The sequence below is a fragment of the Malus sylvestris genome, chromosome 16 (assembly GCF_916048215.2).
Source record: "Malus sylvestris chromosome 16, drMalSylv7.2, whole genome shotgun sequence".
Lineage (NCBI taxonomy): Eukaryota > Viridiplantae > Streptophyta > Magnoliopsida > Rosales > Rosaceae > Malus > Malus sylvestris.
The window spans coordinates 23949262-23975008 of NC_062275.1; the positions used below are offsets into that span (position 1 = coordinate 23949262).

The window sequence follows — 25747 nt, forward strand, 5'->3', positions numbered from 1 at the left end:
TTGACCCTTTTTTTATGTGTATAGAACACGCTTTCGTTCCGTCCCCTTTATTAATTCAACAATATTTTCATTTTTTATACAACCTCTCTCTGGAGAGTTCTTTCTTTACTTCCTAGTTTTGTCCCCCATAACACTCATTTTCTCCATCATTTGTCCTGGAAAACCACAACCTTCAAAATAGTTTTTTCTGTGCAAAATCGTCCTCAAAACTACTCTCTCCTCCGTCTCCATCTCTCCATTGCTCTTTGTCCCAAAGCTACTTTCTCCCCTTCTCTATCCATTTCTCTCCAAAATTTTTTGGGAAAAAGGAAAATTTTCTTGGAATTTTCGAGAATAAGGAAGAATTTTTCTATTAGGATTGTTGTTGTTATCGTTTTGCAATTTTTTTTTTCGAATTTTGGTGTTGAGATTTAGGTAGCGGTAAGGCTAGATTTTAGATATGGGAAATGGAGTTGCCCAAAAGCATGCTCATAGGCTTGCGGACTTGCAGCATTTATAAACTTGCATCGTGCAATCATTTTTGGAGATGGGATTAGCAAACCCATGGTTTATGGGGGGTTTAGATAAGATCCGCTAGTCTCTTCTTTAGTCGATGTGTGTTCTTCATAAAACACTAATCGAACAAGTTTTTGCTAAATTTTGAACACTAAATTTGAATCATTTAACCGCGTCACTAATTTAACAAATAATGAATTGCATTGTAGTTAATGAGCAGCAATTAGTAAAACGATCACATTTAGACTTCGACGTCGGGAGCTAGTACATTGTGATGTTTTTTATGAATCAAGTTCAACTTAGCATCAGAAACCAAAGAAAATCAATAACAAAGAGGCAAGCAAAAACTTCATGGAGCTCCAAGTAAAATCTAGTCCTCAACCTGCCAAATAGTATTCAAATGCAATCACTAAATCAGTTGTTAAAAAAATAACAAAGTTAGACTAGAAGATGGATCCAAAAAACCATTTTTATGAGCACTCTCAAAGAATCAGATGACAACTGGTAACCATGTTGGAAATAATAAGATTCTCTATTAAATTTTGTTGTGAATATTGCGTTTAAGAATGAGAAAAACAGAAGAAAAAACACAGAAATTGAAAACAAAATAACCATGACAAACAACACCAAGAATTAACGTGGTTCAGCTATATGTGCCTATGTCCATGGGACAGCAACAATAATCTTTCACTATATCAATAATGAGTACAACATATAATTCATGCCAAGCCTCTAGGATTAAGACTTGACGAAAAACCTGAAAGACAAGAACAAGAAACTAGTACACTCTTATCTCTTTTATTTTCTTTCGCAGACACTTTGCCCTTCTCTCACTTTTTGACACCTTGAGCGGTACACAACTTATTGTTTTGCTCCAATTCAAAACTAGTGCAACAACCCCTTTATATAGACTTAATAAGGGTCTTTTTCAATAACAATTACTAGTCCTAATTGGAATCGAGTTATGAATCCTTCTCCAACTGAGATACTAACTCCAATTGGGTAAACAACTTCAATTGGGTAAACAATTAAAATTGGGTAGGCAATTTAAAATGAGAAAACAATTTAAACTAGGAATACAACTTCAATTAGGAAAACAACTCCAATTGGGTAAACAATTTAATCCTCTAAGACTATAAATCTAATAGACTTAGGACAACTCATCATGGTTGGAAAAACCCAACAAATTTCTCGTTAATTATGGAAGCGGTAATTAAACCTATGCCCAAGTGAATCCCGTATACTTACTTCCTCTCTACTGCACTAAATTAACAGCCTTCCCACCCCCACGAGGCTGTCAGCAGGACATGGCTCATATATTAACACTGCATAGATGAGACAACTTGAAACCACTAGGTTACTTATGACCATGCTAACCAGACATGACAGATTGTTCATCTCATATCAGTTAACACACATCCCCATTTTAAGAACTCATAAACCATGATACAAATGGAACACAACAGAAATATGACTCCAAATCACTGCATAAGTGGTCAGCTACGGGAAGTGCAATTTCATAGTCAAAACGAATTATTACATGAAATGCTTTAATTGCTGTTTCACAGATAAAGGCTTTGTTGTTGTTGATGTTTCACATATATGGTTTTTTAAAATAGAATGAAAACACCAATACCAATTATAACATAAAGTAAGATAGGTAGTGATATGCATGTCTACTAGGAGCTTTTATAAACATCAACTACCCTTCCAAAGTTCATGTGCGTCCAATCTCCACTATTAAGCCCATCTAAGCTCTTTTCCTGCCAGTAGTGTTGATTATTTCTCTTAGTTTAAACTTCAGATATCTACCAAGCACGGAATTATAGTCGTAACTTTTTCCATTTCTTTGATTTTACTCTCTAACTACACTCTTAATTCACATAGCACTAATATCTTCCATCCATAACTTTCCGCGAAATGCTCCTCTTAGAAATCTACTTTATGGCTCCATTAGGTTCCAATCGACTTACTCACTGACACACACACACACCCCATTATAAATAATTATATCTGCGAATGCATATTATAAAGATTTTCTGCCTAGTTTTGTTGAAAAGATTAAATAACCAAGGCCAACATCCTTTCTATGCCTGGAAAAAGGCTTAAAAAGGGTTGAGGTTCGAACCTAAAACCAATTGGCAATAGTAGTAGCCCAACTCCTTATATAACCATGCAAAAATCCCTTAACTTTTCGATGTAGGACAACAGCCCACATCCTCACATGCCTAGATCATAACAATGAACAATCTACATTGGTTTTTCAGTTATTCCCATTTTGCACAGACCCAAGTAACATCACGATGTGCTGCAATTGACTCCCGAAATTCATGTCAAAAAAATGTAAACTTGCTTCTTTTAATTGCACTTATGACCAAAACCCACATAGAAAATCGTTGACATTGGTAGATTGAACATATCATAATCATTTGCGATAATTGTGAAATTGTTGAGATGGGTATTGGGTAATAATCATTTCTGAAAATAATTGGCATAAAGGGGTCGGAGGCTAATGTATAAAACTATCAGAAATTCAACCAAATCACAGATACAATTCATTAGATTAAAACAACGAAATTAAACGTAAATAAATAAATAAATATTAATACCTGAGCAGGATGATGATTCGGGTCTGGTGACAAAGAACGCTCAAGGTTCACAATTCTACCTTCAAGAGCATCAAACTTTTGCTTCACCTACAAAATCCCCCATAGAAGAAAAAATGAAACCTTTGAAAAGGGGAGGGGGAGAGAGAGAGAGAGAGAGAGAGAGAGAGAGAGAGAACGAGAGTTGATGGGTTACGTACATCGGAGGAAAGAGCGAAACGGTCGACGAGAAGATCTTTCCAGACGAGGTGAGAAATTGCAGCTCCTGTCAGCGAAAACCCAACACCGAACCAAACCAAACGAGTTCGCATCATCTTTCTTTTTGGTTTTCCTTTTAGGGCTTTGAGAATCTCTGAAATCTTAAAACCGCTATGTGTGCGCTCATCAAATGAAACGCAGCAAGGAAGATGAATCTCTGAACTCTACAATCACAATTCTCTTCTTGTTTTGCGCAACCAAAAACGGGGGAATATATTTCGGAATAAAAAATACCGAAAAATAAAATAAAATAAAATACCGAAACCTAACCGAACTTTATTGGTTCGGTTTCAAATTTGGAGGTTCAGAAACCGAACTTAATCCAACAAAACCGATTCCTTTTACATTTTTTTTCTTTTCTGAAAACTATCCTTTTACACTTTATGAATATATGCCCATGATGTTTCTTTTGTGAATCTTTGTTGCCAAGTTTGAAACTAAGATTAGGGTTTTTTCAAGGAGCATACTTCATACAATTATAATGATATTCGATTGGTTATAAAAGAAAGTTTTGGGGGTTTGGAACTTGGAAAAACTTCTCTATTTGTTTGTTTTTAGAATAAATATGGTGATTATTTTTCTTTACAATTGAGGTTGTTGATAGAATATGTTTGGGTTAGATGATCAAGTAAATGTACAACTCTATCTTTCCACTTTCCCAATTTTCTTATTATTAGTCTACCAATGCAAGCATCTTTTCTAATTTTCATATTAAAGAAAGATCGAGTTTTATAAATAAAAAATTGAAACCGAATCGAACAAACCAAATCGAAAAAAATCGAAAGAAAACTAAACCGAACCGAATGAAACCGAACCCACCCCCAATCTTTCTCCTACTTACTATTCTGACTAAAACACTAAGATGCCATCTTAGACAAAATAATATCTTTTTGAGGGAAGAATTGTGATTTTGAGGATAGTAATTTTGAAGTTTTAGAATCTCTGTATAGATCGATTTATGCAACTTTTTCTCTTTGTTTGATTTCAATTATTTAGACTAGAAATATCGATTGTATTAATAAAAGCTATATAGAATGAGTTTACTGTTATTTTAAAATGTAAATCCCATAATAAATTGTGATGTACATCTTGAATTTGTTTATGACAATTTATGTTTTTTTCATTTTCATTTTTGCCACGAGCCTTGGGGCTCTCAAACGTCTGTGCATCATCAATGATGCTGCGCACAATAGCAATGCCTAAGCAAACAGACTACCCTTTTGAACCCACCCCAATTGATTTTGAACATCCTCATTATTACGATTGAAAGATCGAGTAAACCACATCCACAAACCCTAAATTGTAATCATGATAGTTGGATTTTAATCGTCAACACATGTTACCAAGAACGACTCAGCAAAACTGATTAGGCAACGGGGATCGAGCAATTGTGCTCCAAATTCTCAATCGGAAACCCTAACACTAACCCTAGTTTTCCCCTCATTTCGTTGTCGTTGGAATTTGGTTAATCTAATTTATTAGAGAATGTGTTAAAATGTGAGATATAACCACTTTTATACAGTGGCGTGACTATCCTGGTAAATTACATAAATATCCTTAATTCAATAGAAATGATCAACTAACTAATCAATTGAAGAATGAATGACCTACTCAGCTGAAAAATCAATGGTTATTACAACAGTTACACCAATTAGTGGAAGGACTTAAATGTTCTTTAACACTCCCTTAGACGTTCACAAATTGCTCAGTTGGGTATCACATAAACTCCATATCAATGCCCCGTCTTCATCTCTCTCAAAATGAAATATATGCTCTTCACAGGGATGATCCAGAAAAAACCTTGGTATTCCTGGGGATTTCTCCCTCTTAAAACGGCAAAATGCCTTAGGAGGACTTCGGGAACTCGTTACCTAAAGGAAGCGAGGATGTGGAATTCACGATTTGAAAATTGTAGGTGTAAGAGCAAGAATCGGAGAGAAACACTTAATAGTAAGGAGATGAAAAGGGATAGTCAATGGCCTATGGATACTTCACTCACCATCACCACTACTAGCACAAACACAACCACTCACCGCTTCAATTAACACATGTTTAACACTTAAATGGACCTTGATTTAGCTAACTAGGTACCTATTGACCATTAAGCATACCCTTCTCGGCTTGGACCCATCGACATTCCATTGACATTGGGCTAAGTCCAAGTGTGAGGAAGGTTGGTCTTCCACCTGTGGAAGCACAGCATTAGGGAGCATTGCCTTGCCTTTTTGAATGCCACTACACCTTATAATATCATCATTCAAAGATTGATTTCAGCCAACAACCCAAGAATAAAATCCAGAAAAAAAGTGAAACCTTAAAAATGGTATTAGGATTAAACCTAAATCATGAAAAAGGATCTTGCTTCATATAAATAGTTTGCGCAACCCAATACAAGTTTGTGTACCCAACTGAACAAATGAACATGTCAAAATTTCAAATGAAATGCTCACATGCCAGGCATGTCACTAGTGTTACTAGTTCTATCAAGTAAAAGAATGCCACAATTTAAAATAACTCAAACATAAAAAAGAAAAATATTTTCTGTTTTAATGTTGTCGACGAGACCAGATAGTAGCAATTCAAGAGCCATCCATGTAAGCAGATGCACCGGCTAGTTCTTGGCAGCGGCTGCAGGCACCAAATGTTGGGGCTGTTGGCACATGAAAGAGGCATTAGTAAATATGAGAACCCATAATGGAAAATCGAAGGCTTGCCAGTAAATTTGTGTTCCGGGTTAGACTAGCTTCTTACCGCTTGTAGCTCCTCTTCATGCTTTGGAATAAAAGCAGTATCGACCTTGCCATTTTTGAAATCCTCTATATCCAGGATAAGTTTATGGTATTCAATGGTTGTGGGAACCCCTGTGGAACAAAGGCAATAACTACATCAACTTCCATGAACAACAAAAAAGGAATGTTCTAGATTTACAACATGAATTAAAGCAACCTGAAACTTCAAATAAAACATCAACAAAAAAAAAAAAATGCTGCCCCTTTGATTCTATTAATATCACAGCTTAAATTCAATTGGCTCACACTAAGTTTGTTCGACACAAAGTTCAATCATACTGACATAAAAAGTAACTCAAATTGACTTTATTACTATTTACCTGTTATAACAGTGTCATCAAGAGCCCTCTTCATTCTCTCAATTGCCTTTTCTCTTGTTGGTGCCCAAACAATAAGCTACACCAAGGGAGCAATAATTGCCTCAGTTACTAGAATTTGGATCAATAAACCTGAAAGCTATAATTTCATATTGCTGATGTATATGGGCCACAAACCTTTCCAAGAAGGGAATCGTAATTTGGAGGAACCACGTAATCAGGATAAACATGGCTATCCATTCTAACAAAGGGACCTCCAGATGGTAAGTAGGCTGTTATTCTTCCTGTTTAAAAAAGGCAGAAGATTATGTATTAAAAAATAGAATGAATACATAATGTCATTGTTAATCCAGTGCATGCGCAACCCGAGTTAAATCAATGGAATTCTTTAAGTGCTGAACTAACTTAGAACCCTATATCATCAGGGTTTGGCTGCATCACATAGAGCCAATACAGAATAACGAAAAATACCAAATGTAGCATAAGTGTCATGCTGTACTAAGCAATAACCAAGGACATACCTGGCCCAGGTCGGAAACCTTTAAAAGCATCTTCTGCATTGATACGGCATTCAATTGAATGTCCTCTGAGCACTATATCTTCCTGTAGATGGAACCATCTCCGTCAGACATTGAACAAAAAGCATCAGATGTGTCTTGAAAACTACACTACCGTAATTACCTGTGTGTATCGGAGTTTTTCACCCATAGCTACTCGAATTTGTTCTTCAATCAAATCAACAGAGGAAATCATTTCTGTCACAGGATGCTCAACCTGTGGTTCCATTGGCAAAAAGATTTTAGTTTGGCATAGCTAAGCAAACTTTTAATACCAGTCAAAGCAACCCTCAAAACTTAAAAATATTAGTTTAACCTGAATCCGAGTGTTCATTTCCATGAAGTAAAAGGAACCTCTTTCATCCAAAAGGAATTCAACGGTTCCAACACCAATGTAGCCAATTGATGCTGCTGCTGCAACTGCTGCATCACCCATAGCTTTCCGCAGTTCTGGGGTCAATGCAGGGGAAGGTGCTTCTTCCAGGAGCTTTTGGTTCCTTCTCTGTTAATGTTACATTCAGAACATGTAAACAATTTGGCAGGTGTCATTGAGTTTTGCATTTCTCAGAAAAGAATAGAGGATGAATGGATAATAACTAGAAGACAGCTGTATTCTAATAATAGAAATAAACTTTCACAGTGATTCATGCAACTAATAAGGCTGGTTAAAGTACCTGGATGCTGCAATCCCGCTCTCCAAAGTGAATAACATTGCCATATTTATCTGCAAGAACCTGTTTTTTACAAGGGAGAAATCAACAGATTGCAGGTTGGCATCAAATGTCAAAATGAATACTAACAATAATCCAGAACACACGATGTATCACCATACACAATATCAGGAACTTTTACAAGCACATTACCTGAAACTCAATGTGTCTAGGATTTTGGATGTACTTTTCCAAATAAACTCCATCATTTCCAAAAGCAGCTGCAGCCTCACTCTTTGCTTGCTGCAAACAATCAAATTGAGGCAGAGAAATATGAAGACGGAAGCAGCAATATATTACAAAAATTTAATATTCATTTAAAGATAACAAGACCAACTAAACTAAGAACCCAACCATACAATTTATAGTGATAACTTTATTTAACACAAAACAATATCTCTGAAGATGAACGAAGAAACACTTTTAGAGAAGATCAACAAAAAAAAGAAGGAATCAGCAAAGTAACAAAATAAGAAGACAAGGCATTAGGTGCAGTACCTGTAACAACTTCACAAACTCCTCAGGTTCTTTAGCAAGACGCATACCACGTCCTCCACCTCCTGCTGTGGCCTTAAATAGCAAAACATGCTTATCATTTAACAGAAACAATAACAGACAAAATTCTATATTGGCTCTCCTTAACCCCAGAGTTTGAAAGAAAATATTAATGAAACACCAGAATACTAAATAGCCATTCCTGTCATGAAACTTTATTTTTAGTTCATTCAAGTCTTACATCTGATTCATTAGAGTTTAAATATAGCACACTAGTAACTGAGATCATTTAGATTTATTTTTACCAAATGATGAAACGGCCTCATCCAAAGATTGGAGGTAACAGTTACAACTCACTATAGTTACTAGGAACTAAGCAACAAACTTAAATTTCTGAAAGAAACTCCATGCTTGACTCAAACTCAAAACTAAAACCTGCAAAACTTTTCTTCTAGCTTCATTGAGTTGGTACATCTTCATAGCTTAGCATTATAAAAAGGAAATTGGGTAGTGTCAAACAGATACAATTCGTGAGCAGCTATTATATGTAATAGGCATGTGTTCCTCTCAATTAACTTCAGTTTACAATTGAAAAGAAGTTAAAGAAATAATTCTACTATATTAAATCATTAGTTTCCTTTTTATAGAACGGGAAAAGAAACTTGGTAAATTAGGAATATGTTTAACTTTTGAACTTTCACAGTTAACATTAAAAGGTGAGCACTGTAAATTCTATGACACAGCAAGGTACAATGAGTTTTAATTATCATAAAACATAATAGGACAAGATACTTTACTTTGATCATAACAGGAAAACCAATCTCATCCGCAAGCCTGATTCCTTCCTCTGTGCTCTGTGAAGGAAAAATGATTACAATTAACGTAAAATCAATTATATGAGACCCTATTCCTGGAGGTGTTGAAATTTATAATACCTAAGGTTAAAGTAGATACCTGTAGTAATCCATCACTTCCTGGTACAGTTGGAACACCTGCTTTCTTCATTGTGTCTCTGGCAGTCGATTTATCACCCATAACACGGATGCTTTCGGGCTGCAAATTGTAATCAGATTTTCAAACTTTGTCCCCCATGAGAAGATGAACTAACTAATAAGCAACTAAATATAACCAAATGCTTCTATACACCTAAATGGATCAATTACTGTTCACTCTAAGATGTTGGGAACAAGTGAAATACATTGTATAAAACTGAATAAAATACAACTCAAGGAAAAAAAAAATCATTTTTGTCTAAGGGAAAAAATAATTTTTTTTGAAGTTGAAAAATCTTCATTAATAACCAAAAAACTATCTAATACATCAATCTAATATATCACATGAACTTATCACAGAAATGTTCTCTTGGTCACTTACCCTTGGAATTGATATCAAGGGTTGAGATTAAAACATTAAAAGCACGTCCATTTATTCTCCACCCTTGATATCAAATCCAATGGTATGTGGCCATGAATCCTTAGCCACCATGTTAGCAAGAGAACAGGACTCTAGCTTATCATGTTCACATGGCACGAACCCAGAACTTCACAATGGGTGAGCTGAGCCTTGGAACTAAATAAGATAATGAGAGGAGGAAAAAGAGAGAGGGCTGAAATGAGAGGTAAAAAGAAAAAGAAATTCCCTTGAAATGGGATGGGGCTATCACACACCGAAGCCACCATCTTTGTCTGCACCTAATTTAAATCTAAAAATTAGAAATAAGAGAACAGTTCCTAGCTTGAAGTGTTTAAAGTTATATTTTATTTTACTTGAAGTACTGACCTTAGGCCCAATAAAATTGATTCCATGTTCTTTGCACATTTCAACAAATGACGCATTCTCAGAAAGGAAACCATATCCTGGATGCAACATTGTACATTTCCTACTGATGGCAGCAGATAAAACGTTTGGAACAACTAAGTACCTGCAGAAAGATATATCAAAATGGCCAAGTTTAATCATTATCATCTGTAACAGAAACTGGGTCATAAAATTATTATGTTCTTAAGATAAAGAATGTGTTCACAGGAAAGTAGTAAAACAGGGCAGGCCAGCTTGAGCACGGCACAATTCAAATGAGCATGGAGGGGCTAGGTCACATCCTTTGTCATGCCATGCTAACCAAAAGGCATAAGGCATTTAAAACCATTGGTTTATTACAACTACAATCTTTGTTAGCAGTTTCTTTATATCACATCCTTATAAACAATGATTATCTATCAATGATGTTATTATGTGTTTACTTTCATCCTCGACTTCTTTCCGGCATAAGGACTCCTTTGTGAAAGTTATGATAGGGGGGAGAAGGACAAGGAACAGCGTAAAAAAGAAATTAAACTGATCAGCCACTTACGATTGACTGCTTGCTGCTTCACCAATGCAAACTGATTCATCAGCCAATTTCACATGAAGTGCATCCTTGTCTATTGTTGAGTAAACAGCCACACAAGGTATTCCCATCTCATGGGCTGTTCGAATAACGCGGACAGCAATTTCCCCTCTATTTGCCACCAGAATTTTTTCAGCACGACATGTAGCATGAAGAGCTCCCCCATGCCTCCTGGATTTAATACTAACTTGAGCACCCGGATCTCTCTGCCTTAAAAAGTTGACTTTATTTCCCACCATAAAGCTACATTGGGAGCTCCGGATCTCTCTAGTTCTCCCAAAAAATAAGCCCTTCTGTTGACAGAAGAAAACGAAAAACAAATGTAAAGAAAATTGCAAATAAACCACAAAGCATGTCTGAAGATCATAACAGAAGCAATAACAAACAGGATTCTGAAGAACATATAACAATCACAACTCATTTGTTTTGCAACGCTATTTATCTAGGAATTCCAATATGTTACTTTCCCCTAATGAGTTATAATCGTTCTATTATCTTCGGTTTTGATGCATTGGATAAGCAAGGTAAAGTTTTGAGCTTCTCCACAGCACTGGAAGGTACTTATCTACGAAGCCACATTCTTCGGTCTATATAGTTATAAAAAGAGACCCAATGAAGTACCTAAGAAATTAAACCAAACCTCAAACTAACTAACATGCATTTGAAAAGTCGATCCATTTCAATATATATATATATATATATATATATAGCTTGAACAATTCACTATCACACCGATCATATCCAAACTAAGATCAATTGATTAACCACTCCAATTAAAATTAATCAGAACACCACGCAACATTTGAAACCCAAACCCAATTCAAAAAACGAAATAAGCATTGGGCAACAGAGGTACTTACCGGAGTTGGCGTGACAGTCTTGCAGATGGGCATTATGGCATCCATTTTCAAAACAAAGCGATATGTGTTACACCAAATATCCCAGTCACTGCCATTGCAGAAGAACAACAGAAAAACAGCATAATTTGTTAGAAATTGTAACACTCTCATTCCACAAAATCGAGAAGAAGCTAAGCAGGAATCAACCATTCACATGATTCTAATTCTATCGTAGAATGAAATCACAACCCAAAAAAGGGGCAGTTACTGCCATTGCGAAACGATTCAAATGCTAAAATTTGACACTGAAACAGGGAAATACCTTTCTCAATTGGCTCAGATCAAGCTCAGATTGGATGAAGAACAAGAAAAGGAAGCCTCTTTGGTACCCAAGAGGTCTAGAGAGAGAGAGAGAGAGAGAGAAATGCGAAGAGAGAAATGCGAAGTGGGAAGGTGGGAAGGTGGGAAGGACCGAGGGTAGATATAAAGAGAGTAGAGTTGTCGATGAAAACGAGGGGAGTGAGTGATTGAAATTTGAAATCTCCGCCTACAAGGAAATGGGAAAACCACCGCCAGCCCTGGAAGCCGCCGCCCTCCCCCATCCCCGGCGGCCCTCCACTCCTCTCTATCCATATTCCCCAAAACAGAGAAATAAAACGAAAAGCAAAACATTAAATTGAATTCACAGACTGACCTGCAATGGTTTTAGGTTACTGTTGCTGTTGACCGTGCCAATGAAGAAGGAGTGGGGCGAGCTGACGGTGAAGAGCTAGTTGGACTGCACGGCTACTACGCCGCCACTGCCGCTTAGTTTTCATCCACGGTGGCGGTGTTACGATGCCATGAATGTCTACGTATCACTAACACGTGGATTAGTAAGACACTTTACACGTGGTACGATTTAAATGAACACCGTATAATGGCTACGTATGAGTGTACGTCGTATTGACAACATAATTTTTTGGGCTTATTAATGGCTATAGCACTTATTGGCTTGTTTGAAAATGCTTTTAAAATAACTAAAAGCTTTTTAAGAGAAAATAATTTTGGTTTCAAAAGTACTTAAAGAAGCACTAGTTATGTGCTTCTTGCATGAAGTAATAAAGTTGACACGTCTCGACCCTGATATTCCTCGAATATCCAGATAGGCACGTTCTGGCCGGCACCTGAGGGTGACGAAAGCCATTTATTGAATACAAGATAAATGATTAGGAGGAAAATAAGCATGAATAATCATTAGAATCTAGAAGTAATAAACAAGGTTTAAAAAAATGTCTAGTGTGCACAAAACACGTTCTAAAACAAGATCACAAAATGAAAGATCATTACAAGATATCACGCAAGTGAGTGATAGATTGCTATTGGTAGGGGAATGCCTCGTACGTTGTGTCGTAATCCTCATTTCTAAGACCTGAATGAGGGCGCAAAACAAAGGTGAGTGGACCAAGTTCATATATACAATAATAATAAAACAGTTATCAAGATACTAACCCCCACAGTTTATATAAAGAAAACTACTAGCATAATAAGCAATGTTTTTACTGAAAACCCTAGCATGCCAAAAATATCTCAAAAGTCATCATGGAAAATAAAATACCAAACGTCTCACAGATTGTCTCGTCGCGTAATGTACTACTAGTAAAATCACTGAAATAAATATATCTCCCGGCCTTATACCAGCACCGTGGTCTTTGCACCCATAGCCAAAGATTACCAACTCCCGGCCCAATGCCTGCTCCATGTCCCTCAGCCCGTAGCTAGGGATTATTTCTCCCGGCCTATCTGCCAACACTAGATCCTCGCCCCAGGCGGCATAGTGTCCACTAGGTACGCACAAATAGTTACACCTCTAAAAAATAACCACTTTATAGTATAAAGTTATCCATCGTCTATACTATAAATAGGGGTTTCTAAAACATGTTCTAGCATCCTATCGTCATCCATCATATAGTCTACCAGTTCATAGTTTTTATAGAAAATACGATATTTTAAAATATAGCTCAATATAGGCCAACAATTAATTCCTCACAAAAAATAAGACGATAAATAACATATTTCATAAACATGCTTAACATAAAAATCAGTTCATAAACTCGTAAGGCATGCATTTCATTTATGCAATTAAACTATGAAATTATGCAAATTTTAGAAAGGGTCCACTCACAGATACTCCGTAGCAGCAGAATTGTGCGGAAAATGATTAAGGAAATCCCCACTAGCAACTTCACCTAAGCACAAAAATGTACAATTTATTAAACTACCCAACTACAGAATTTCAAGAATTGGAAATGGGTCTTGGGTTTGGATCCGGATTAGGGTTTAGGTTACATAAGGTTATAACTTATTGGGTTTTGGTTTTGGATAGGCCTAGGAATAAAAAGGGTGGTGGTTTGGGCTTGAGCCCAAACCCACACAACACAACACACACACATGCCAGCACACACATACACATGCATGCACATCACGCATGCACACACCTGCACACACATACATACACACACACATGTGCACCACACACACGTGCACCACACATATTCAAACAACTTACACACACACACACACACACACACACACACACACACACATGCACGGACACACACACACAACCCACACACGCATAGACACACATACACAACACACACACGCACAGCCCAACACACACACCTCACACACCCACGGCCCTACACATCCACACACATTCACTAAGCCCAAAACAAGGTACGGCCCACAGGCCAACTAACCAAAAGGGAATAGGGCTGGTTCAAGTAAGGGTTAAGGCCCGGGGGTGATTTGAGAAAGCCTGGTGGCTTCGGTGTTGTCAAGGAAGAACACCAGAGCTGTTATAGCTCCGGTCGATGGCAAACGTGAAATCAAACATTCAAACCAAGTACCAAATTAAAGAGGGAAGATAGCTGAAAAGATGGGAACGAAAATATACCACTGTGAGTCTCGACTATGGTCGAGAATGGCGAGGTTGATTCACGGAATTCGTCGGGTTCTGGAAAACAAAAATATAATGCATGCACAGATTAAAACCTTCCATTTAGATTGAGAACAACTCAACAAAACAGAGTAGAGCACTTGCCTGAGTTCGAGTTTCAGATATTTGAAGCTATCGGCTTCAATGGTAGAACACACAGAGGTGTTCTACTGACGCATGCAGGGTTATAGTTGTGTTTCTCAAGCCCCAAGGATTCTAGATATGTGGTTAATTTGTTGGATTTGATTAGTTTTTGAAGAGGAAGAAAACAAGAGCACTCGAAGCTCTAGAGTGAGTGAGGGTTCCCGTGAGAGAAAGAGAGGTTTAAGAAGGAATGCTCGGGAAGAGAGGGAAGAGAAGAGAGTTAGAGAGCTGCCACATGGCAGTTTAGGATAAAAAGGAATCTAGATCAATGACTAGGATTAAAAGCGATAAGGGATTAAATTGATAGATTTAAAATATGTTCCAGGGGAAAAATAGAAATAAAATAAAAATGTGGGGGTGGATGTAACAAAAGTGGTTTTTATGGTTACTTGCATTTTTCTTTTTATTAAGGATTGGTTTCAAAAGTATTTTCACTAAAAGAGTTTTCAGCTATTTTAAAAGCACTTCTAAACAAGCTCATATTCTTTACTAAATTTTACTTTCTCTACACTTTATATTATCTTATTTTACCAATCTCACTCTTCTTTCTTGTCTTACTTTACTCCATGCATTTTATATTATCACACTTTATCACATACACTCTTCTTCCTTTGCAAAGATTCTTAGGATTCTATCATGAGAATCTCTATTTTCTCTTCTTTATTATTGTAATATGGAGAAATCAAACCTTGTTTTGAGTTTAACCAACTTCTGATTACACAGTTGAAATGACTAAATTGTCCATGTCACATCAACACAATTAATAGCTCTTATTTGACGGAGTAGGGTACAGTAGGACTTTCAGGAAGAGTGCCAGTGTTAAAATGAGATAATAAAGAGTGTAGGGGATAAAGTGGAACACAAAGGAAGAATGCATGTGGTAAAGCGAGACAATATAAATGAAATTTGATGAAGAGTATATAGGTGTCATAGCTAAAAATAAGCCAATTTATTATATACAAACCTGACACTAGATATTATGTTCACAATTGAAACATAAGACATTTTGACTTAAACAATAATTTAATGAAAAACAGTTTAAAATCAAGAATAGTTTTGACTGTAAGATAAGGGACATGATCCTCTCTGGATCCTGTATGTGTGGACCCTCGAGATCAATCGATCATGATGGTTCACCATAGATCAACGGTTACGATCCCACCCAGGTTACTCATTATCTACTCCATCCTCTACTCATGTCACCATGACATCGTCACCCATATCCATGATGACCTCTTCCTCCTAGAGCAAAGAAGTCATCATAATAGAACCTTAAGAAGGAAACTCGAATCGACGAGAGAATAGGCTACCCTCTTGAGGCCACCCCTAATTGGATTTGAACCTCCTCATGATTACAATAGAAAGATCGAGTACAACCACATCCATAAATCCTAAATTGTAATCATGACAATTGGATTTTAATTGTCAACAGAATCTCAAATTTGCTCTAAGAACTAAGTAAATATTTCTTACTCAATTTGCCCCCCCAAGCCTGAACACATATTACCAAGAACGACTCAACAAAAGTTGTCACGCCTCGATCCCAACATACATCCAGGATCGACGCACGACGGTAGACTGTAGGGGGATGCCAAGAAATACAAACTGAAATACTGAACTAACAACAACGATAATCACAACTATTTAAGGAAAGGTATAGGGGTAACCTAACACTCCAAATTCTATGAACTCTGTCTGCTACCCCAAAGCTCCTTGTATCTACTAAAACTTACACAATCGCCCCTACACCATGGGAATGGTGCACGGGGCAAACAATAACCCAGATAAGCCACAAAGTTCGTGTAAGTGACAATAATTCAACGTATGTGATAATAATATTAAAAACCAACCATCGATTCGGTTTATCAACGTCAAATATAAAATCATATTTTATGAAACCATTATCAAGTCACTGAAAATCCCGAATGAGTCACCTAGACATCCAACGGCTCGTCTGAAACAGATCACAAAAGCTCACAACCATAAACTCATACAACACAATGAAAAGTAGGGCTAGAGCGACACAGTTCAGTCGAATCCTACATCTCTGAAGCTATCTCAATCTAAATTCAATCTGAAGAATCAACAAAGCAATTAATCGGGTTTTGGACCTCTCAACGGAACCATAATACCAAATGGGATTCCGAACCACTCAACGGAATTCAACCAGGATACGATTCTGGACCACTCAATGGAATTGCGGAGTAGAAGGGATTCCAAACCTCTTAACAAAATCCAAGTGGATACGATTCCGGACCTCTCAACAAAATCGTGGAGTACAATGGACATCGGACCACTCAATGAAACCCAAGCTAGATACGATTCCGGACCATTCAACGGAATCGCGAAGCACTAGAGATTCCGGATGACTCAACAGAATCCAGACGAAGTAGTGAACCAGACCACTCAACGAAACCCTAGCGGAAACCCAGTTCCAGATCACTTAACAGAACCGAGTAGAAGGCCAACAACCATAATGTACAACGGCTCAAAGAAACAAGACATGGCACAAATTACTCAATTTACAAAAGCTTAACAAAGTGAAACAAGGCACAACTACTAAATTTAGAACGAATCAATGAAGCGGGAAATGAAACAATATCGAAGCAACAAATCCCCATCACAATGGGTTAACGGTCCACTACTAGCCCTCACATTTCATCACAACATGCCAATCATACAAATCAAACCATATCGATGACTAAGTATTAAAAATAACAATTCAATAGAAATCATATTTATAAAACCAAGTCATATCCACACAGGATAACAATTATGAAAACAGGGTAATCACCAATATCACATATATTAAAGTCACTCACCTAGACTTTGCGCTAATGCACCCTAGCACAAGAATTGAGACGTCACGCACTATCGTTGCCTAAAACAAAGTACAAGTCCACATTTAGATTCCTTCGATAATTCACATACTCAAAAACTCCCATATGTCCCCCACAACAACATTTAATGGGAATCAAACCGTCGTTCATAGGTAGGGTCCATGATCCTACGTCACTTGCTCCGTAAGATCCAACCACTAGATTTTCAATTCGTAATTTCCTAAGGTCCTTAAATATTATGTACTATAATGTATCAAAGTTTGGTGACAATCCAACAGTCGGATCGTCGATTGCTATAATGTTCAAGTGGCGAACCTTAACGAAATTTCACCGGATTCTGCATATTTTCTAGGCAATCTTTAGAACTCCATATCTCACTCGTTTCTCAACCAAATTCAACCTATAACATACCAAAACGAAGCTAAAGAGTAGAACAAGATTATACCTACTTGGAGTCCAAATGGTGGCCAGAGGTGGCCAGAAAATGGCTTGAAATATGGTTGTCCGTGGGAAAACAAGTAACTCGCCGGAATTTCTGGGCAAACTTTAAATCGTTACAACTTTCTCATTTTTCAACCAAATCACACGATCCAAACATGAAAATTTATCTAATCGACAAGAGGAATCGATTTATACATGTTTTGAGTCCAGAAGATGGCTGAAAATTGTCAGAATCATGCCTAGAAGTCTCGGCCCAAAACCTTGTTCTTCAAACTCATGTTTTGGGTTCGTTTTCAATGAAACAAAAATCAAAAAGGAGTTTATGGTGGTGAGGACATGCAGATAATGGGGGGTTTTGGTGTTCAACAAGCCAAAATTTTTGGTGATGATGGTGGTTTGTTTCACGGGGAGAAAAGGGAGAGCCGAGAGAAAGAGTTAGAAAGAGTGAAAAGTGACGGGAAAGAAGAAGAATGAGACAAAGGGTTCCAGAAAAGTGGGGGTGGCCCCACATGGCACTCATCCAATGATCAGACAAAAATATCACATGTCCAATTAATTATCAATTTACCAAAATATCCTCAATGTTCAAAACCTTATAAAATCTTCATTATAATTCCGAATCACATTCTGTTTGCGCCCACGCGTTCGTATCGACGAGTATTATCCAAATATATAAAAATACGTGGAACAATACGTAGGGGTCAAATACGCCGTAAATATAAAAGCGTCGAAACTAAGAATAAGAATACGAAATACGTAATACGTAATTTTAAATAGTGAAATCCGAGAACGAGATTTCACAAAATTGATTAGCCAAATGGGAATCCAGCAAATTTATGTTCAAATTGTGAATTTCCCATCCTTACTTCCTTTACATAACGAGTTCTCGAAGTCTTCCTAAGGCGTTTTGCCTTTTTAAAAGGGAAAAATTCTTAGGAGTACAAAGTTTCTTAAAGGCTGACTGTTGATCTATCTCCCTAGTTGGATTTTTCTGGGTCGTCCATGTGGAGAGCATATATTTCATTTTTTGAGTAAGGCCAAGAAGAGGTATTACATGGAGTTTCCATGATTCCCAACTGAGCAATTTGTGAACGTCCAAAGGGCAGTGTTGCAAGACATTTAGGTTTTTCCACTAATTGGTGTAACAATTGTAACCATTAGGTTGTTGATTTCTCAAGTAAATATGCCATTCATTTGCCTTGATCCCAACGTACGCCTAGAATCGACACGTGACGTCATCAAGTATCCGCATATCTAACATACCTCGCCATCGGGGTACGGACAAAGCACAACTCAAGACTCAGATTGCAAAGTAATTTTCATACACTTTATGACTACATCTAACCTCCTCGTTAGACTGCCTACATACCCTAAATAGGGATCAAGCCATTCGTAACTCACCATTTGTTAAACTCTACACTTTTCATAAAACACTTCTAGCATAAAGCATAGAATATCACACTACACATCAACCATAAGCCAAACAATAATTGTCATCATGCCATTCACACACATATGCTTTCCAACATCATTCCACAATCACATCAATCAGTAACACAAACGATGCATTAAAATGCAAGGCTAGAGCGATATAGTTCGGTCGAAGCCTACATCTCTGAAGAATGGGATTTCGGACCACTTAACGAAATCAAACAACATTGGGCTCCGGACCACTCAACGGAACTAGAATACCTAGCGAGATTCTAGACCACTCAATGGAATCCAGAACAGGATACGAATCCGGACCACTCAACGGAATCCAGAACAGGATGCGATTCTGGACCACTCAATGAAATCGCGGAGTTGAAAAGATTCCAGACCACTCAACGGAATCACGAAGTACAATGGACATCAGACCACTCAATGAAATCCAAGGCAGGATACAATTTCGAACCACTCAATGGAATCCAGACGGAGTAGGGAACCGGACCACTCAATAGAACCAAGCGAAAGTCCAAGAAACATAACAGCGGCTCGAAGAAACAAAACATGAATCAAGTATTCAATTACAAAGGCTCAACAAAATGAAACAAAGCACATGTACTGAATTTAGAACGGTTCAACGAAGCAAGAAATGAAACAATGAAACAGGATATGAAACAAGCTCCAAAGCAACAAACTCTATGGCAATGGGTTAATGGTCCACTACTACCCATCACATTTCATCGCATCATACCAATCATGCAAATCAAACCATATATCAAATATGCACATCAATCACATTTCACAAATGTTTTCAATACACAGTCAAATCACATTTCATAAAATCAAGTGATAACCACAAAGAATGCTAAATATGATAGCATGTAGTAACCATATCACATATATTCAAGCCACTTACTAACCAATGTAGGCCCACTAGACCTCACTTAGTCTCCTATAGTACTAATTTTAGTATTTAAAACGATTCAAGACATGTTGACCAAAAGTCAACTCTCAGTCAACAGTGAGGTCCACAACCCTACGTAATTCGATCCGAAAGATCCGCACATCTAATTTTAAATCCATACTTTTTAAGGTCCTCATAATACTCATAGAACAATATACTAAAATTTCATCATAATCTGACAGTCGGATCTCCGCCAATCACAAATTCACGTGCCGGTCAACGTTTAGTTTTGCAAACTTAGAAATTCAATTCGGGAAGATCTGTACGTCAGATTCTCAATTTGTCAGCTTCTAATGTCTTCAAATATTACATGCTATAATACATTAAAGTTTGGTGACAATCCAACGATCGGATCGTCGATTCAAATAATTATCAAGTGGTGTATTATAATAAAAATAGTTTCAAACAATAAAATCACATCAAGCGGATATCGAATTTGAAATCAGGACGTCTAATTTAGCTTAAAATTGCATCATCGGCCCACTGGCCACGCACCGCCGCAGGTGGCGGTTTCCGGCGAACTGAAACCCAATTTGCCGACTAACTCTAAAAATTACCAAATTTTACAAAAATGTAGAACTCATCAAGGGGTAGAACTTTTGTATCTGGGCCAAAGTCCAGTTCGGTCGGAAAATACCTTAAATCACCCTCGATCCGTCGGAAACCTTCGAAATGGGTGATCTCGATTCGACCTCAAAACGAACTCTGACACCTTAACTACTGCTTGGGCTTTGTTCCTGAGGTTAGGGGGAGTAGATTGATGGTGGTAATCGATGGAGTTAACTATGGGATTGATGGATCGTTGTCGTCGAACCACCACACCTGTGGGTGCGGTTCTTCGTGAACCCAAGCCAAATTTCGTCAAATTTTTGGTGAAATTGGTAGAAGGAAGGTAGTCGAGCATTTTCCAGGTGGTTAGGTGATGTGGTTCACCAAAAAAACTGACGAAAAACTGCCGGAGGAGACAAATGGGACTGGGTTGGGGAAGGAAAAAAGAAACGGATCGAGGATCCTGTACTTCTCTTCTCCCTCATTTCCCATCTTTTCTTTCTTTTCTGATTTGTCCCTTTCCCCCTCCCTCCTTTCTCTCCTTTTCTTTCCATCATAGCCACACACATGGCTTCACAGATCTTTGCTCCAACAAATCTAAAGCCTTTCATATAATGGTCAAATGACCATCTTGCCCTTAATTTTGTTCATTTATAACTTCTTCGTTATAACTCCAAATAATATTCTGTTTGCACTCACGCATTCGTATTGACTATTACAATCCAAATTTGTAAAGAAATTTGTAAAATCACAAAAGGATCAAATAAGTCCATAAAGAATCCCATTTAGTACATTAAGGGCATTTTCATCATTTTACTTATAAAAAAATTATACGTCACAAATACAAACGTGTCAAAACTAAGAATATGAATACGAAATATGTAATTTTAAATTGTAAAATTCGGGGACGGGATTTCACATGTTCTTCAATTGATTAGTCAGTCGATTCTCTCTATTGAAATAAGGGTAGTTGTGTAATTTCTCAAGATAGCCACACCACTACAGGTGTTATGCCTCACATGGTAACACGCTAAAAGATTCTCTAATAAAATTATCTCATTCTCTCAAATTGTTATCCTTTACAACAGTTAACAATAAAATAAACCTAACGATATAGGGAACTATTATTAGCACTTCCAAAATCTAATTATGCACTGCTCACAATTGTATTTTTCTTTCTAATTATAGAAAATTTGGAGTGCTAATAACAATTTCCTAACAAAATAGTAAATAATTTAAAAATAAAGGGAATAAATGAGATACCTAATTCCAATGACAGTGAAAATTTCGGGTTGGTGTTATGGATTCCAATTGGGAATTTCGAGCACAATTGCTTGATTTCTGTTTGGCTAATCGGTTTTGTTGATTCGTCCTTGGTAATATGCGTTTGGACTTGGGGGGCAAATCGAGTGAGAAATATTCGTTCCTAGAGCAAATTTAAGATTCTGTTGATGAGTAAAATTCAATTGTCATGAGGACGTTCAAATCTAATTGCGGGTGGGCTAAAAAAGGTAGCATGTTTTCTCGCCGATTCGAGTTTCCCCCAGGGCAAATCGTTTCCTAACTACTAATGAAGAAGACGGAGTGTGGGGTGAGCTGGGAGGTGATGGGAGGAAAAGAAGTGGAAGACGGCTAATGGAGGAAATCTAGTTAAACTGCACGACTACTATGCCGCCACTGCCACGTCACATGTCGATTATTCTAAGTTTTCGGCCATAATGGCAGTGTTCTGATGCTATGAAAGTCTACGTATCTCTTACACGTGGATTAGTAAGCCATGTGTAATGTGTTACTATACAAGTGAACATGGTAGAATATGTACGTAAGACTGTATGTCGTATTGACAACCTAGTTTTTTGGGCTTATTTCTTGCTATGCACATTTTAGTGTTTTTAAATTTACTGAAAACGCTTTTAGAGAAAATGGTTTTGGTTCCAAAAACATTTAAAGTGATTCCTGCAACATGAAGCAATAAAGTATTTTTTTCATGATTTATTTGCATTTTTACTAAGGATTAGTTTCAAAAGTATTTTCATTAGAAGAGATTTTAAGTGTTTTAAAAGTATTTCAAAACAAGCTCATATTCATTACTAAATTTGACTTTATTATCTACACTTTATGTTGTCTTATTTTACCAACCACGCTCTTCTTTCTCGTCTTACTTTACTCCATACATTTTATATTGTCGCACTTTATCGCATGCACTCTTCTTCCATGTCCACTTTACCTTATTCCAACAAATAAGTAAAAAAAACACCCATTAATAATATTGACTGTGGCATAGACAATTTAGTATTTTTAACTAGGTTTGTTGTGAGGCATGTGATATGGTATGTTAATGGAACCCAAAGACATCATTGGTTAAACTCAAATTAGAGTTTGAGTTCTCCAAGAGAAGAATAAAAGAAGAGAAGGTTGAATTTCAAGATTTGGGAATCAGTTTTTAAGTTTTCAAATTCCTTTGCAAAGATTCTTAGGTTCTATCATGAGAATTTCTACTTCCTATTTTTTGAAGAAATCAAACCTTGGTTTGAGCTTAACCAACTTCCGATTATCTATGGGTTCCATGAACATAGTTGAAATGACTTAATTGTCCATGTCCCGTGAGCACAATTACCAGCTTTTATTTGACGAAATAGGGTAAAGTATACTTTCAAGAAGAGTGCAAGTGTTAAACCGAGACAATATTAAGTGTAAACGGTAAGGTGGAACACGAATGAAGAGTGCATGTGGTAAAGCAAGACAATATAAAGGAAACTTGGTGAAGAGTATATAGGTGTCATAGCTAAAAGTAATTCAATTTATTATATACAAACATGATACTAGAATATTATGTTCAAAATTGAAATGTAAGACATTTTTTTTTGTCAAATGATAAATCTTGTTAAATTGAATGTTAGATTAGCCACTGACGAAGTTTCTCAACATTTCCCACCACTGAAGTAATAAACCACTTGCAAACATAAGACATTTTAAGTTAAACAATAATCTAATGAAAAACAGTTCGAAATGAAAAATAGTTTGATTGTAGGATAAGGGACAGGACCTTTTCGAAAAACTTTATGTGCAGACCTGGAAATCAATTAATCATGATCGTTCACCACATATCAAACGGTTACGATCCACCCACGTTGTTCACTACCTTCTCTCCCTCCCTCTCTTTTCTACTGCCACATGTGTCCATCTCTCATTTTCTTCTTCCTATTTTTCTCCACCTTAACAGACTTCTCTGAGCTCTTGTTGCCATGACATCATCTCCCCCATCCATGATGACCTCTTTTGCCTAGAGCACAGAGAAGTCGTCGGTGTAAAGGTCCGAAAGGTCTGCACATAAAGGATTCCGAAAAGATCCTAATATGTAGGATAGCACGGTACATTTTGTCTCTAAATCATCAATTAATTCTTTTTTTCTTTCTAACAAGACATTCTTGTGGCAAGACATTATTCTAAATGACTATAATTTACAATTTGGACGGATGCAAGAAGGCATACTTACTGTCAGGCAAAGATTTCTCTGAAGAATGCTCCTCAGACCTCAACACAGCTCTCTAATGGATTGGCACTTTGTATGTGTAGTCGGGCTCTTGCTTGTTGATGTGCTACAAGAAGAGAACAAAGTTAGTTCTGAAATGTGCCTTTGTGGGGCCTTAGGTGTAGGCCTTAAGGCTCGCAATCAAAACTAACTAAGTGCAAAGCGTGCCACTGCTATCTCAGTATAGCAGATGTAGAACAAGTGTGTTTTAAGTCGATTACTTATGCCCTAAGTTACTCAAACTTCTTGTTATCAAAGGATTGTCACAGATGTGTTAAGTTTGTATTAAGTTCTTTTTCTTGCCTTATAAACAAGGACTTTTAGTTTATAGTCTTGTATGTTCGAATGAAGGGAGTCTAGAGCCCCTTCAATCATTTATCTGGTTCCAAATAACTGAATCTGGGTTGATTTTAGTTTTTGGATGCAAATCTGGCTTGAGAGCAAATTTTGTATGTTTGTTTGTTTGATTGATTGAGTGTCCTTGTCCCCGTTGTCTCTTCTTCCTTTTATAGGCAGTTTGGCCCGACTGCCGTAACTTTTGCTCTTGCTTGAAAGCACTTGGAGGGTAGTGAATCATCAACTTTTTACTAGAAGTGCCACTGGAAAGTCTTTTTTGGCTGATAGTAGGTTAGTCTCCATCACTTGTCATTTCAATTATAGCCATGTGACTTGTATCTTGGCTAAAAAGGCTTCAATTCACTTCTGGGTTTGATGCTGGGCTTCGGGCAATTCTTCTTCTAATTGGCATCTTTGGGCTTCACTTCATTCAAGCCCAATGTTCAAATATTAACCCAAACAATGCCCCTTTTAATCATTGTTGAGTCTGCAAATCGAGGCGTTAATAATAATTAAATAGTCGTCGCATGCTTTCACTCGAGACTTGCACCACTTAAGACAGCCGTTATTAACTAAACATTTGCACTAACCCACGATTTCCAATGTTAACTAACCATTCACTATATAATTCTCACCTAAACCCTTCGGCCAAGTACCTTAGCAATTTCAAACTTCAAATTTTTAGAACTTCCCAGTACTCTCTTGCTTTCTGCTCCTTCTTACTTTATGCCTTCAAATTTCTTCCATTCTTTCCAAGATCATCTAATGGCACCCAAAGCTACCCAAACTTGATCTTCCTATGAATCTGGTGAGGGCATCACCACCATGCGTCGTTTGCTCAATGGCTTTCATCGCCATCGGGCTGGCCTGCATACCTCTCTTTTCTTCGAAGAGGAATGAGCACTCCTTGGGACTTGCATAGACCTCTCCAGTCCCTATTTCCATTGAAAACAACATGCCCAAGAAGAATTGGTTCACCCCAAACCCATTTTTAATGGAGTCTGGCATTTCAGCATCCAAGTGGTCGAACCACCGTCGCTGCTTTCCTTTAATGATGGACGAAGCATGGACGTAGTGGATAAGT

General features: G+C 37.2%; 2 protein-coding genes across 3 annotated transcripts; both read right to left on the minus strand.

Annotated features, from left to right (window-relative positions):
• Positions 1–718: 718 nt before the first annotated feature.
• LOC126606241 (uncharacterized) lies at positions 719–3642 on the minus strand. The gene is made up of 3 exons (XM_050273600.1): positions 3302–3642; positions 3105–3191; positions 719–877 (listed from the first exon to the last, which is right to left on the minus strand). The coding sequence occupies exons 1-3, from the start codon at positions 3413–3415 to the stop codon at positions 866–868; spliced, it is 213 nt and encodes a 70-aa protein (XP_050129557.1). The 5' UTR covers positions 3416–3642; the 3' UTR covers positions 719–865.
• Positions 3643–5705: 2063 nt separating this feature from the next.
• On the minus strand, positions 5706–22456 carry LOC126608252 (biotin carboxylase 1, chloroplastic-like). Of its 2 annotated transcripts, XM_050276110.1 has the most exons (17): positions 22389–22456; positions 12147–12204; positions 11474–11561; positions 10578–10906; positions 10007–10148; positions 9182–9280; positions 9025–9081; positions 8231–8302; positions 7886–7975; positions 7697–7756; positions 7339–7524; positions 7147–7239; positions 6987–7068; positions 6643–6749; positions 6469–6544; positions 6111–6220; positions 5706–6009 (listed from the first exon to the last, which is right to left on the minus strand). In XM_050276110.1, the coding sequence occupies exons 3-17, from the start codon at positions 11516–11518 to the stop codon at positions 5971–5973; spliced, it is 1587 nt and encodes a 528-aa protein (XP_050132067.1). In that variant the 5' UTR covers positions 11519–11561; positions 12147–12204; positions 22389–22456; the 3' UTR covers positions 5706–5970. The 2 variants fall into 2 exon arrangements, with proteins under 2 accessions (XP_050132067.1, XP_050132066.1); XM_050276109.1 differs by lacking the exons at positions 12147–12204; positions 22389–22456 and adding an exon at positions 11775–12009.
• Between the last annotated feature and the right edge of the window lie 3291 nt (positions 22457–25747).

Bases quoted from the DNA above. Each gene is read 5' to 3' on its own strand.
- LOC126608252 (XM_050276110.1), bottom strand. From the start codon at position 11,518: ATGGATGCCATAATGCCCATCTGCAAGACTGTCACGCCAACTCCG. The intron at 10,907-11,473 runs GTAAGTACCTCT...TTCTGTCAACAG, and splicing joins AGACTGTCACGCCAACTCCG to AAGGGCTTATTTTTTGGGAG. The intron at 7,069-7,146 runs GTAATTACGGTA...TTCCATCTACAG, and splicing joins AAAAACTCCGATACACACAG to GAAGATATAGTGCTCAGAGG.
- LOC126606241 (XM_050273600.1), bottom strand. From the start codon at position 3,415: ATGATGCGAACTCGTTTGGTTTGGTTCGGTGTTGGGTTTTCGCTGACA. The intron at 3,192-3,301 runs GTACGTAACCCA...GGGATTTTGTAG, and splicing joins GTTTCGCTCTTTCCTCCGAT to GTGAAGCAAAAGTTTGATGC.